Source organism: Peromyscus leucopus, chromosome 3 (assembly GCF_004664715.2).
Source record: "Peromyscus leucopus breed LL Stock chromosome 3, UCI_PerLeu_2.1, whole genome shotgun sequence".
Lineage (NCBI taxonomy): Eukaryota > Metazoa > Chordata > Mammalia > Rodentia > Cricetidae > Peromyscus > Peromyscus leucopus.
The window spans coordinates 100,063,665-100,078,766 of record NC_051065.1 but is presented as its reverse complement, the minus strand read 5'-3'; the positions used below and the strand labels follow the sequence as shown (position 1 = coordinate 100,078,766).

Sequence of the window (15,102 nt, the reverse complement as noted above, 5' to 3'; positions counted from 1 at the left end):
GCCACATGGTAGAGCGTAGATAAGAAATATGAGTTAATTTAAAATAAAAGTGTTAGCTAGTAACAAGCCTGAGTTATAGGCTGAGCATTTATAATTAACATTAAGCCTCTTTGTGGTTATTTGGGAGCAGCTGCTGAGACACGGAGAAACTCTGCCTACAAATGGCACCCAATGTGGGCCACCTACATCCACATAAGACCTGAGAAAGTTTTTAAAAGGTTCTAAATACACAAAAACAAAGCCAGACATGGCTTCCTGGTCTCATGTCTCTCATGCTGGCCATAATACAGAGGCACATCTCCTGGCAGCTGCCAGCAGGCCATGAGCTAAGCCCCATGGCTGGTTCCCACAGTCTTTCACATAGGCCAAGGTACAGAGAGGTGTCTCCCAGCCACTGCCTGCAGGCTTCAGCTTCCAGCAATAGCTCCACCAGCATGCTCTGTGACAGATTTGGGATTTTGCTCATGCAGACAGAAAAGTTTACCAAATGCTCAGTAAAGACAGATCCAGGCCAAAAACAAAAAAACTCTAAACAGGTTACAGTGTATTTTAAAATGTACAGAGGCTTGGGAGAGAAAAAGAAAAAGGGTACAGACAGTCATAAAAAATATAGTTTTAAAATAATAAAGTAAATTCCTTAAAAAGGGAGTAGAGTAATATAAAAGAAAAAAAGCCACATGAAGCTGGGAAATACACAGAAAGTCTGGATTCTGTATGTTATTGTGTTGTATTTAGATTTTCTGATTGCTAATGAAGGAATGACAGCTGCTAGAACACATTGGATTATGAAAGCTGCTGGATTAAAACAACCTATATATTTTAAAAATGTCTTGACTTTAAAAAATAAGTCAAAATGTATGTTACTTTGGGGAAAAGGTTTTGCTTTTTTCCCATAGGAAATGAGTGGCTGTGGATTCATTCGAGGTTAATATGGATCAGGTTTGATCGAGGAAGACCCCCTGAAAATTACTACTACAAACATAAAGAAATAAACCTAGAAAAACTACAAAACAGATAACATATATTTGACCTGCTCTAACACAAAACAAAAAAAAATCATCTTTGGCTAACTTGTGTACAACACATAGTCTATACTTGTATTAACGCAGATATGTATGCTACTTTTAAAAGTTTATGTATTTTCAGAGCAAGGTAACCAGACACCAATGAAAACAAATGGCCCAGGTGATCCAGCATCTCAAAATGCCTCTGTTGCAGTTTTCTCTGCATCCAGAACAGCTTCAAGGCTGCTGGCTGAGATGCTCCAGCCTCACAAACTACTCCAGCTGAGACTTAACCATTATCCTAAATTTTCTCAGGGTCCCTTAAAGATGCCAGTGGCCCTAGACAACAGGAAGTAGTCTAGAGAAAACAACACCCAAATTCCCAAAAGATAGGTTTACCATCATTTAAAGGGGGTTGGTTACAAGTTGCTATTAGTTACAGTAAAATAAAAAAAAAAAGGTTAAACAAAGGAATTAAATTCAAAGTTCTTGTTCTAAAGGAATAAAGGGGATATGATATAGAAATGATGAGCTAAAAGGGCAGATTATTGAATCTACTTTAATCCAAAAAACAATTAATCTCAAAATATTTTACATTGGTACAGATTGTGGTTTATTGATACAAATTTAAAGTTAATTTTGTTATACTGTATGTTTCTATTTCTGTTTAAGGCAGCTCATTTAATTATACAGTGTGAAGTTTTAGTCCTTGAAAGCTATTTAGAATAATAAAGAAATAAAGGTTAATAGTCACCCATAACTATCAACCTTATAGTCATGTTAGTTATATTTCCAAGGTCATACAGAGATATATCTTAGATAGACAGGTGATCTTCAAGCACTTCAAAGATCTACAGAATACGGCATTTAAAATGTTTTAATAACATAGGCTTTTCTTGACATGAGACATGTCTGCCTCTGGCAACACCAATCTACTTCAAAAAAAGGAATGATGGGCATCAAAGAACCTCCATATGAAGTTTGCTTTCTTTATAGCAAAAGCTAGCCATGTGGGCAAAGAACCTGCCCTTGCCTCAATTGCTCACAGTATACTGTCCAAACTGGACCAACAGGATGCAAAAAAACATGACTGCCAAATTTTGCCAACACAAGGTAGGACAGTCTTCAAAATTCCCTGTTTCTCAAAAATGTCTGTCAGATATACTAGGCCTGTAGGCCAAAGTTGGATGCCCCAACATTACAAAAGAACTTTGGGTAACTGTCCAGGCAGCCAGATGTTTCTGTCATCTCTTAATTTTGGAAGTCTCTTGCTCAGCACTTCCTGTTTCCTCAAGTAATATTACATCCTTCTCAAGTTTTTGGTGGGGCTGAAGACTAGATAGTTACAGTTCTCCATAATCATGGTAAAAAAGTAAATTAGGTACAAAACTCTGGACTCTTCAGGAGAGGACAGCTGATGGAGTATTTTCTCTATTTTGTCAAATGCAAATGAACTGGATATTGTAACTGTAATTCTTACTTGATAACTGTTTTGTTGTATATAATTTTGCTATGTTAAAGTTACAACCTTCCTTTTTAATTAGGAAAAAGGAGGGAAATATGGAATATTCCTTTACACTATGTGATTATGTGTCACTGTGATTGGGTTAATAAAGAAGCTGACTGGCCAATCGCTGGACAGGCAGAGGTTAGGCAGGACTTGCAGGAAAAAAAGAAAGCTCAAAGAAGAGGAGGAGGGTCTTTCAGAAGTGGGAGGAGACACAGAGAGAAGGAGATAAACTTGTCATACTGAGAAAAGCTATCGAGTTACATGGCAGAGGATAGGTAAGAAATATGGGTTAATTTAAAATGTAAGAGTTAGCTGGTAACAAGCCTGAGCTATTGATTGAGCATTTATAATTAATATTAAGCCTCTTTGTGGTTATTTGGGAGCAGCTGCCAAAGCACAGAGAAATTCTGCCTACAGTAGGGGTGCTGTGCTGGGGCAGGGTTGCTGTGCTGGGGTGGGGGTGCTGTGCAGGGCAGGGTTGCTGTGCTGGGGTGGGGGTGCTGTGCAGGGCAGGGTTGCTGTGCTGGGGTGGGGTGCTGTGCTGTGCTGGGGTGCTGTGCTGTGCTGGGGTGCTGTGCTGTGCTGTGCTGGGGTGGGGTGCTGCGCTGGGGTGGGGTGGGGTGCTGTGCTGGGGTGGGGTGCTGTGCTGGGGTGGGGTGCTGTGCTGGGGTAGAGTGCTGTGCTGTGCTGTGCTGGGGTGCTGTGCTGTGCTGGGGTGGGGTGGGGTGCTGTGCTGGGGTGGGGTGCTGTGCTGGGGTGGGGTGCTGTGCTGGGGTGGGGTGCTGTGCTGTGCTGTGCTGGGGTGCTGTGCTGTGCTGGGTGGGGTGGGGTGCTGTGCTGTGCTGGGGTGGGGTGGGGTGCTGTGCTGGGGTGGGGTGCTGTGCTGTGCTGTGGGGTGCTGTGCTGTGGTGGGGTGGGGTGGGGTGCTGTGCTGGGGTGGGGTGCTGTGCTGTGCTGTGCTGTGCTGTGCTGGGGTGGGTGGGGTGCTGTGCTGGGGTGGGGTGCTGTGCTGTGCTGTGCTGGGGTGCTGTGCTGTGCTGGGGTGGGTGGGTGCTGTGCTGGGGTGGGGTGCTGTGCTGTGCTGTGCTGTGCTGTGCTGGGGTGGGTGGGGTGCTGTGCTGGGGTGGGGTGCTGTGCTGTGCTGGGGTGGGGTGCTGTGCTGTGCTGGGGTGGGGTGCTGTGCTGTGCTGGGGTGGGGTGCTGTGCTGTGCTGGGGTGGGGTGCTGTGCTGTGCTGGGGTGTGTGCTGTGCTGGGGTGGGGTGGGGTGCTGTGCTGTGCTGGGGTGGGGTGCTGTGCTGGGGTGGGGTGGGGTGCTGTGCTGGGGTGGCTGTGCTGGGGTGGGTGCTGTGCTGGGGTGGGTGCTGTGCTGGGGTGGGGTGCTGTGCTGGGGTGGGGTGCTGGGGTGGGGTGGGGTGCTGTGCTGGGGTGGGTGGGGTGCTGTGCTGGGGTGGGGTGGGGTGCTGTGCTGGGTGGGGTGGGGTGCTGTGCTGGGGTGGGGTGCTGTGCTGGGGTGGGGTGCTGTGCTGGGGTGGTGGGGTGCTGTGCTGGGGTGCTGTGCTGTGCTGGGGTGGGGTGCTGTGCTGGGGTGCTGTGCTGTGCTGGGGTGGGGTGCTGGGGTGGGGTGCTCTCCAGCCCCTTCCCTGACTACGAGAATGTAATGGAAGGTGCATTCCACCCCTATGACTCCCTCTGTCTTCCAGTCCCAGAGATCGCCTGTGACACACATCCCTTCCTGGCAAATGCTCATTCAGTCATAAAAAGGAGGCCACCTGGTGGCTGCTTCCTCTGTACTTCCAGCATGCAGGAGGTTGAGGCAGCAGGATCACCACAAACTTGAGGCCTGCCTGAACGAGAAGACGAGAACTCGGCCTAAAATAAATTGTTTTATTTCTCTACCTTTGGTGAAAGTTTTTCTGAGCTGGGAGATTTTATGGAGTTTTTGGGGAGATGGGTTGAAACTAGATTCTCCTAGCACAGCCTGCCCCCAAAGGGGGAAGTGAGAACTGACTTCCTCCGAGGAACAATTACCCGGAACTCGCCAAGGAGGGCATCCGTCCTGAGGGAGCGTGAATCCACCACCTGCAAAGAAAGAGCATCTTCCTGTGAGAGTGTGGCTCTGGCCAGGCCCCTCCCAGAAAACAGCAGCCGGAAGCTGGCACCGTCTCCATTCCAGAGATGGAGCTAAGCAATGCCTCACCTCACAGAACCCTGTGAGTAGATACTAACGTGATCCCCACCTCACAAATCAAGGGTCAAAGGCGCAAGGAGATCCAGGGCATGTGAAGAATCACATGAGCACACAGCAGAGCTGGACCCACAGGTCTAGTGGACAACCCTTACCAGCAACATGGGGGAATCTGAGGCTACAGAACAGACAGAGGAAGCCAGCCAAAAGCCAGGCACTCCAGGCCTCTGACCGGAGGCATCTGGGCATTTTTCTGACACTGGCAGAGCTTCTGGGAGTCCTTCAATCACCCAGGAATCAAGCTTCAACCCACCTCTCTCTCTCACACACACATACACAGGCTTATAGGCACAAGGGCAGACATGTCTGTGGATATCGCATCACATGCTTTCAGTACCCACAGCCCATGAAGAACATTTTGATAGCTGAGACCTACCGTGATGAAGATGGGTTCATCAAACAGCTCCGAGGGAGAGTCAAATACGTTGAAAAAAAGAGTCTGTTGGTCCAGAAAGGGAGGGGGAAATCAGTATCTCTGACCCTCAGGCTAGGCAGAGGGGCTATGGCCACCCACCAATGTTCAAGCCTGAGTTGACGCTAGTGGAGCTCAGCTGACCAGTGCCAAGGGCTAGGGCTCTGATAAGCCTGGCTGTCCCATCTCTACCTCACAGAGGTTAGCATTTCAAGGACAAGGATGCTTGGATTGTGGGGAGCAGGGCTCTCCACGTCCTCTGACAATCTACACTGGTCTTGGCTCACACATTCAAAGCTGGCACCACAAGAGAACACTCTTGGACACGTGCCCTGGCATCTGCTCTCTTGAGAACGGCCTGTCCATTCTCAAGTGCTACCATTGTTCTGCCTCATGCCTGGGATCACTCACCTCATTGAAGAGGGGGCTGTTGCCCTTCTGGATGCGACTCCGCTTGGTCTGCCCAGCGGCTGTGACCTTGACCACAGGCTTGATGTTCACCCCAGGCAGCTGACGCCCCTCTATCACTTGGACTCTGATCTGAAAGCCAGGAGAAGGGAGACACCTGCTGACCCAAGAGTCAGAAACCTCAAGACCAGCTCACTGATGACTTCTGGGAGCATCACCAACAGCTGCTGGAATGACCACTACAAACCAAGCACATTTCCACCAAGCTCCCCCTCGCATCTAGAAGACCCAGAGCTCCCCATAAGAGCTACGGGACAGCTCCAAGTGTGACATCTGTATGAAATCTCCTGGGACCAGGACAAATCCAGCCCTGTTTTCCTTTAGAACAGACCCCATTTGAGACCCCATTAATACCCACTCTTTTATTGTTATTGTTTTTCTAAATGGGTGACTCTGTAGCTAGACTGGTCTGGTACTCAGTATGTAGCACAGGCTAGCCTCAAACTTGGGGTCATTTTTCTTCCCCCACCATTGCACACAGCTCCTCAGACTCAGCAGCTGACTCAGCAGCTCTGAATGGGGACAGAGGTCTGCTCTTCTAAGAACTTTGGGTGGGCATGACGACCATACAGGCCCAATTCCAGCACTTCGGCAGCCAAGCTGGAGGAGCAAGAGGTCAGTGTCATCCTCAGCCATATGGTGAGTTAGAGCCCAGTCTGAGTAACATGAGACCCTGTCTCCAAAACCCAAAACAGGGCCAGGGAGATGGTAGAAGAGAATGAGCAGAGAGCTGCCTGCCAATCTCCAAACACATGCTGTGGCACACACATGTGCACACACAGAGAGACGCAGCGCATAGGAATATAAATATAATTTAAAATTATTGAACAGTAGGCCAGAGAGATGACTCCGGAGGTAAAGGCACTTGCTGCCAAGTCCAATTGTCTGAGTTCATACCCCAGGATCCACCGGTGGAAGGAGAGAACCAACTCCCACAGGTTGTCCTCTGATCTCCACATTTCTCACAGTAACACTTGTACGCTCCATCCTAGCACACACAATAAGTCAATAAATGCCACCCATTTTTGGTAAAGCTCAGAGGACCCTGATGTTGCTGCTGCTGCTGCTGCTGCTGCTATTGCTGTTGGAGCCACTGGGGTGTGCACTTTGCTAGTGAGCAGGGAGCCAGGCCTAGGACAAAGGCCAGTTACCCAAACAAAGGAGATGCAGAGCCAGGCTAACCTCATTCACTCCTGGTTTGTTTGTGCATCACACTTCTCGGGGCTGGGCAAAGACATGCTTTGAGAGCCCAAAACACAAACTCCCAATTCATCTGCCAGCATCCAGGGCAGCCTAGCTTCTTCATGGGAGGCCTCTGGAGCTCCAGCCCATGGTCCCGAGGCTAGACAACCCAGCCAGGCACAGGACACTGAAACTGCTGATGGACTGAAGGAGGAGACGGGCCACAGAGGCCCCCCTCTATCACCTGGAAGTCCTGTGGCTTGTCCGACAGCAGCTTTCTGGGTGGGGCTGAGCTTCTTCTTCTTTTTCCCGCTGGCTGGTGGGGAGGCGGGTGGGAAGGCGGCTTCTTGGGTGTGGTTGGTCCCCCTGGGCCCGCGGCACCACCCTGATCCAGGAATGGCTCAGCTTCATCTCCAGTCAGCCCCTGGTCCTCAGGGTCTTCCTCCCCTCCTGTGTCTGTGGGGACACGTCCCTCATGAGCACAGTGTCCCTTCGGTCCTGCCCTGAGGTCTCAGTCCAACAGAGGAAGGACCAAAGAGCATGCCCACTGTGATACCACTCCCTAAGCCTGCCCACCCGTCACCAGGGTGGATGAGGTCAAAGAGGAACAGCTGCCATGCTGGCCCTTGAAAACAGTCAGTAGTCAGTTAGTGAGCAGAGAGAAGACAGGATGGCCCTGACCCACCCACCCCATCCCCGAGGACAGCCCCTTCTGGCCGCGCCAGATGAGACGGTTACAGGTGATAGGGTCTGGCCGCGTCTCACCCGTGGGGACTGGCCACTTCTTCCCAGAGTATCGTGTGTCCATGGTGCTGTCACTGAGCAGGGACCAAGTTTCAGCCCGGCTCTGTCCCCCACCTGGCATGCAGCAGGGCAAAGCCCAAGTGGGGAGGGGCAGGAGGAGCGGGGATGAGAGGAGTCCACCTTCTGCGGCCCCACCCTCACCTCTGATATCCTCACCCACCCAGCCTGGGTACCATGCTAAGAATCGGCTGACTCTTCTCATTGCCAACCAGGCAGAGCTGGGCACCTCTGCCCTCCCTCCCCCCACCCCGAAACAGCCCCTTTCCTCCATGAGCCTAGCCCAGCTAGCTCTCTCCAGCTCAGAATTCCCAGACCAGTGATCTCCAGGCCGGGACATTGCTGAGCCAACAAGACTTCCCTCTGCCTCCCTCTCCACAGAAACCCACACCGGACAGGCTAACAAGCCAGGCTTCAGGTTACCCAGGGAGGGCCAGGGCTCCTCAAGTCTTTAGGATAACTTGTTTCTGCACCCCCTTCACCAGAAGATAAACTCCAGAACCTTCCCCTAAGCAAACGTTCACTGTCTCAGCTGCCTCCAACCTGGGCTGCCCACAGGTCCTCAGGCGAGCTTTGCAGGCACCACCGACAAGTTGGGCTCCTCAGTCTGCATCTGCACTTGACAAGCCTAGCAGAAGCCTGAGGCGGGCACAGGACCTCACCAACTCACTCAGTCTGCCCACTTCACGTACAAGCAACTGTTGCCCAGAATAACCAGCCCAAAGCCACACAGCAACTCAGGGTCAAAGGCAAGATGGAAACTCATGTCCCCTAACTTCCGCTCAAGGCTCTTTCATGGGGGTGGGGGTGGGGTGAGTAGCTCTTTTGTTACTTTCTGTCACTGCTGGGTGCCAGGCAGAGAGCATTAGGCTTCAGGTTGCACTCATCTCCAGAGCTGTGCAGCGGAGAGTACAGGCTGGACCCCACCCTTCCCAGGCAACTGGGATTTGGGGAGTGTAGTCTCCATCCTAAGCCTAGTTAGGGCGCTGTCTCCTGCCTCTTCTTTCCCACGCACCCACCCACAACTTTTGTCTCCACACTAGCCATCTCCTAACCCCAGGATTGAAGAGACCTGTTGGCCATCTTTCTGGGGACCCTGCCCTATCAGAGGGTAGGGTGTGGGTGGGCTCCTCACCAGGCACCAGGTCCATGTCAGGCAGCGTCGGAGAGGGTGCCAGAGAAGCGGGTGGTGGGAACAAGGGCACAGCTCCTGGGGGTGGCGTGTAGGACACCTGCAGGACCAGAGAGGCCTAGAAGAGATGGGTTAGCAAGGGGTGAGTGTGCAGGAGAGCCGACACCCGCCCTCAGCATCCTCTCTAGCTCTCCCATCCCTCTCCTTGCAAGGTGTTCGGCTCTAGCAGGGTGGGGGCTGCAGGAGCCTGTAGTAAAGTCACCCAGGAACCTGCAAGCACAGCCAGACAGTTACAGGTACATCGCCTTGGGTCCTTGTGACACTGGACAGGTTGTGTAACCTCACAGAGGCTCGGCTTCCTCATTTGTTAAAAAGGGGATTGTCAGGGCAACAAGTCTCACAAGGCTGGAATTGGATAAGGGATCCCACCTCTCCTACAGGACTTGTCTAGTTCTGGGAAGATGTCCCTCAATTTTCTGCTCACCATCAAGCCCACCCCACATGGACAGTTCAGCTGGGCTCTCGTCTGCCCCGGCTGCAGCTCACCCTTGGGCGCCACTCACCTTCTTACCCTCGTCCCTCCTGGAAGCCCTGCTCCTGTCACATCCTCTCACAAGAGGAGAGACAATGGTCGCACCTTTCATGTGGGCAGGGACAGCTGTCTGGGGTCACACTTGACCTCCTCCCTGACAACTTCACTTTCCATAGGGAGATGAGGCTCTGAGCCCAAGGAGAAGCCAGAAGAGCTCACTGACCTCCAGCCTGGCAGCTCCAGGCCTTCAGAGGCCTGGTGGAGTCTCCCCTAGGGCCATAAGAAGCCTGTCTAGAAAAAGCCCAGGTAAAAGCAGGGTGTGGTGGTAAGCCACCTGCAATACCAGGACTTGGGAGATGGAGCTGGAAAACCAGTGCTGTGGGATGTTCTGTATGGCAAATGTGTTGCTCTGATTGGTCAATAAATAAAATACTGATTGACCAGTGACTAGGCAGGAAGTATAGGCAGGACTAACAGAGAGGAGAAAAGAAAGAACAGGAAGGCAGAAGGAGACACTGCCAGCCACCGCCAGGACAAGCAGCATGTGAAGATGCCAGTAAGCCATGAGCCACATGGCAAGGTATAGATTTATGGAAATGGATTAATTTAAGCTATAAGAACAGTTAGCAAGAAGCCTGCCACGGCCATACAGTCTGTAAGCAATATAAGTCTCTGTGTTTACTTGGTTGGGTCTGAGTGGCTGTGGGACTGGCGGGTGACAAAGATTTGTCCTGACTGTGGACAAGGCAGGAAAACTCTAGCTACAAATGGCGCCCAACGAGTTGGCAAGAGTTTCCACCTAAAACCTGAGAAAAGATTCTAAAACGGAGCTAAGAACAGCTTCCTAATTGTCTCTCTCAAATGAGCGGCAGCTGCCTATTTGAGCTACTTGTGGGTTCCTGGCGTGCGCACTCAACCTGCAGTATGGCGGGAATGAGGCCTCTGCAAGCGGCACATTAAGCTGCATGGTGGATTTAGCCTTTGCTAGTATAAAAAAAAAAAAAGAGGTTTCTGGGCTACACACTGCTTGGATAAAAGCATAGACCCACAACAGCTCCCAGAGCTGGTGGTAAATGTACCACTACCATGTTGGGAAGCTGAGGTGGGTGAAGCCAGCAGCCATAGCGCCGTTTCAGTCTTACAAATGCTGCAGTTTAAAGCAATAGATTTGCAATAAGACAGATTCAGATGTAATAGTTTACAATGTATGTAAAATATATGTAGGCTTGAAAGAAACAAAAAAGGTGATATATACAGTTATATAAACAAATACATAGTTTTAAAAAATAAAGTCTTTAATGAGACAGTAAAATTAATATAAAAAATAAGCCACATAAAGATGAATATTACACAGAGAATCTGGATTGTGTTGTCTTTGGGATTTTTAACTGCAGAAAAACATTTGATCATAAAAGATGTTGCGTTAAACCAATATGTATATTTTAAAGATACCTTGACTTCAAAATTTGGATGTAAAGATGTGTTGCTTTGGAAAGGAGACTCTGCTTTTGTTCCCACAGAAAGTCAGAGGCTATGGATTTGTTCCAGATTAAGATACATCAGGTTTGACCAGCTGAGACCCCCTCCCTGAAAGGTCTCCGATGACACCATGGCCCAGATGATCCAACATCCAGAATGGTTTGAAGGCAACTGGCTCAGACAATACAGCCTCATGGACTATTCCATAATCCTAAAATTTTCTTTGTGTCCCCATAAGATACAGCGACCCCCTCCAGCAGGAAGTAGTAAGAGAAGCTATGCCCAAATTCCCAAATTATATGTAATTTTACTTTGTTAAGGTTAAAAACCTTCTTTTTGAAAAAAAAAAGGGGGGAGTGCTGTGGGATGTTCTGTATGTCAAATTGCTCTGATTGGTCAATAAATAAAATACTGATTGACCAGTGGCTAGGCAGGAAGTATAGGCAGGACTAACAGAGAGGAGAAAAGAAAGAACAGGAAGGCAGAAGGAGACACTGCCAGCCGCCACCATGACAAGCAGCATGTGAAGATGCCAGTAAGCCACGAGCCACATGGCAAGGTATAGATTTATGGAAATGGATTAATTTAAGCTATAAGAACAGTTAGCAAGAAGCCTGCCACGCCATACAGTTTGTAAGCAATATAAGTCTATGTGTTTACTTGGTTGGGTCTGAGCAGCTGTGGGACTGGCAGGTGACAAAGATTTGTCCTGACTGTGGGCAAGGCAGGAAAACTCTAGCTACAAACCAGGAATTCAAGATCATCCTCAGCTACATCAGCAGTTCAAGCCCAGCCTATGTATACAAGAACTTATCTCTCTTATCTCTCACCTTCCTACCACTGCCAGATCCAAATCATAAGAGCTCCATTTAAGACAGTAGAAAACCTTTGTGGTGGCATCATCTAGAAGACAAGCCCTAAGTACACCTGGGAGGGGTTATTTCCACTCTGGGCAGCTTCAGGGGGACTATATTGAGTAGGTTAATTCAGGTGGAAAACACACGCTAAAGCCGCTAACACCATTCCCTAGGGCTGGGGCCAAGAAAAACCAAACTAGGTGAGCAGCTCTTCATCATCTCTGCTTTCTAGCTGTGGGTTTGTGTGACCAGCAGCCTTAAGCTCCTGCTGCCTGGCCTTTGTAGCTGGGAAGGACTGCACCTTTAACAGTGCGCTAAAATAAAGCCCCTCCCCCTTCAATTGCCTTTGTCAGAGAGTTTCTCACAGCAGCAGGGAAAGAAGCTAAGACAGGAACAGAATTGTCAGTGTCCTCCCATTCCTCCCGCGTGGATATAATTCCCTCTGTCTGTCTAAGATTTATCCATTTTGATTTTCTATATACAGCTCTTTTGCCTGCATGTATGTCTGTGCACCGTGTGTGTTCAGTGCCCATGGAGGCCAGAAGGGGGCACTGTACCCTGGGACTAGAGTTACAAATAGTGGTGAGCTGCCATGTGGATGCTGGGAATCAAACCCAGGTCCTCTGGAAGAGCAGCCAGCGCTCTTAACCACTGAGCCATCTCTCCAGCCCCTTCACCTCCATCTTTTAAACATGGTGTTAGCAAGCATTTTCCAAGGTTCTGGCAAATCCTTTACAAATGTTTACTAACATAATCTTCATCTGAGTGACTCCAGCAGGGACTAATGGCCATAATAACAGAGGTGTCAGTAGTGAGAAGAGCGTCCAGACTCCTAGGGCAATGCCTGCCCCGGGGTTGAGAAGCTTCCAGCTCCCACTGTATCCAGTTCTCAGGTTTTCATCCTACAGACTGGGGGCCAGGAGGGAAAGGCGGACTAACAAAAGCAGCACAGACAGCAACTGGGACTCACAGCCCTGAGGAAAGAGCCCAGAGGCAACTGGCACCTTTGAATCCCAAGATTTGGATGTTACTGGCCCTGCATGTTTGGAAGTGACCACCAGGTGTCGCCACTCGAGCATTGAGTATCAACACTGTCAGCCCTCCTAGGCGTCCCTCCTGTGGCTGAAGAACTGCTTCAGTGAACCTGGGAGCCTGGATTTTTCAGTTGGTTATCTTTCCTCTACTTCAACAAAAGTCAAGCTGGGCTCTTAGGAGAAATACCTAACTGTACAAGATAAGCCTAGACACTCTTTTTGTTTCAGAAAGGCAAGAAAATTCTCAATAGATTACAAAAACATCAAGAGAACAAGAAGCTGCAGAGAGATGGCTCAGAGACAAAACGCCCTCGCTGCTCTTCCAGAGAACTCGGGTTCAGGTCCCAGTAACATGCATGAAGCCCCGGGTTCAATCCCCAGCATCACATAAACAGGGCATGGTAGCACATGCTGATCTAACCACGCTGGTGGGGTACAGACAGGGAAATCACTGAAGCCCATTAATCAGCCAGCCCAGCCACATCCATGATCTCCAGGAACACTGAGAGATCCTGCCTCAAAATATCAGGTGGAGGGTGAGGGAGAAAGACAATTCCAACAGGTTCCCCGCTAATGCTCATGAAATACAGACGGAATATGGGAGCCAGAGCGAGGACAGGGAGTGCAGATGATTGGCAGGCTTACTCAGCCCAGTGCACAGAAACCAGGCTGCAAGCTTCCCTCCCAGGGCAGAATGAGTTTGGAAGGAGCTCGTGCAGAAACCATCAGTGCCACAGACACTGGCAGTTGGAGAGGAGAAACGCAGACATCTCGTCACAGAAGTAAGACCCTTTGGTCAAAGGCTGTGGGAGGAGCCAGCTCTGACTTGAGGGCTCACAGGAACGCACCAGACAGACCCCTGACTACAAGGGCTGCTCCTCACAAAAGACTTGATATCTCAGTTCCTCCTCTGGTGTTCCTCTGGTGCTCTGGAGTCATCTCAGAGTTCCAGAAGAGTCAGCTGCAAAAGCCTCTCAAGGAGAGCTCAAAGCGGAGGCAAGAGGTGACTCAGGAAGTGTCTGAGACCATCTCGGACAACACTACACTGAAGCAAAAGAGCCATCACTGAGCACTGTCCAGGGAAAGATGGAATTCTACAAGGAATGGCCTTATCTGGGCCGGGGTGCTGTTCGGCTGGGAATGACACTCATCAAGGAAGCAACTGGCACCCCTGGCCTAAGACGCCTTGGGAGCAAGTCCAGGGATGCAGAGGCTAGGACCATTTACGAACCTTCCTATGGAAGAGGCTTAAGATGAACTGTGGGTGGTATCCACATTTACACACCTGTTCACTGGGACCCCAGCTGCTCTCTTTTCCCAGTGAGGACCCAGTGTGGTCCCATTCAACCGGACCCAACTAACCCCTTCTTGACTCTCCCAACCAGTCAAACACCCCACACACCCACACGCACACACACACACACACAGCCTGTCTGTGAGGGCTAACAGCCCACAGCCCCACAGGCTTCACTGGGAAGAAGTATGCTCTGATCAGCAGTGCACCTGTGTATCCTGGCATGTAGGGGGACCCAGAATTCTAGTGACCAGGAAGAAAGAACCCTGCAGGGTATATTTAGACCACTAAAAATAACAGGAGGCCAGCAAGGAGGGCTGGAAATGGGCTGTGTGGACTAGGAGAGCATGGGAAAGCTGGGGGAGGGGTTAGAAGGACCAGAGAGGAAAAGGAAGGGGTCCTGAGTGGCCCCAGGTGGACAGGGGAGGGTTGTCTGCCTCCCTCCCCTGGTGACCTGTGACCCAGATGACTCAGACGTTCCCCATCTGGAAGAGAGGGCTGGTAATGAAGAAGGGCAGTCTGCCAGACAGTCTAAGGAGCCAGTCAGGGATGACTGGAACACAGAACAGGAGGTGACCAAATGGGCCAGACTCCCAAGGAGCCAAGCTAGGGTGTGGCGGGCTTCACTGACCCCTGCGGGTCTCAACCATGAGTCCTTTCTAAGCTATAGCCAAGGAGAGCCAGGCTTAGCTCCCAGGAGCTGGCCCCTGATATAAGGCATGAGGAGGGCCCAGCAGGCCTCAAACAGAAGCTGGCTCCGGGCAGAGGAGCACAGGCATTTACCCCCGTGGGTTGTTGCTTGGTGTCCAGCAGAGGTGCGTTGAAGCTGGCCGACAGGCTGGGGGTGGCGAGGACCTCCTGGAGTGGGATCTTGGCTTCCCCCAGGAACCTGAGAAGACAAAGGCCAATGGTGAAAACCAGCCAAATGTGCCTGGCTCTTCTCCCACCTCCCCCACCACCCAGTCACAGCCCATCCACCTAGGAGTGCCAGTTCCCTGGTACTCCTCTGGGGCTTCTCCTGTACCTGTGGTACCCATGTAAGATGGCTCTCCTGGTCCCATCTCAGGGAGACCAGGCTCCTGAAGAAAACACTTAGGTAGAAGAGAGAGATCAAAGATTCCCTGCCTTTCCCCAAGCTCAACCTTGACCTC

General features: G+C 50.5%; 1 protein-coding gene across 14 annotated transcripts in view; it reads right to left on the bottom strand.

Annotated features, from left to right (window-relative positions):
* Positions 1–15,102, bottom strand: part of Dysf (dysferlin) — a 242,916-nt gene that overhangs the window by 176,487 nt on the left and 51,327 nt on the right. For 8 of the 14 annotated variants that reach the window (XM_037203842.1, XM_037203848.1, XM_037203846.1 and 5 more), the window contains exons 4-9: positions 14,735–14,840; positions 8,759–8,873; positions 7,067–7,278; positions 5,584–5,712; positions 5,137–5,199; positions 4,544–4,594 (exon numbers count right to left, since the gene is read on the bottom strand). In XM_037203842.1, coding sequence (XP_037059737.1) covers positions 4,544–4,594; positions 5,137–5,199; positions 5,584–5,712; positions 7,067–7,278; positions 8,759–8,873; positions 14,735–14,840 — 676 coding nt within the window. Of the gene's footprint in view, positions 1–4,543; positions 4,595–5,136; positions 5,200–5,583; positions 5,713–7,066; positions 7,279–7,587; positions 7,681–8,758; positions 8,874–14,734; positions 14,841–15,102 lie in introns of all 14 variants that reach the window. The other 6 variants (XM_037203840.1, XM_037203838.1, XM_037203844.1 and 3 more) reach the window with 1 other exon arrangement.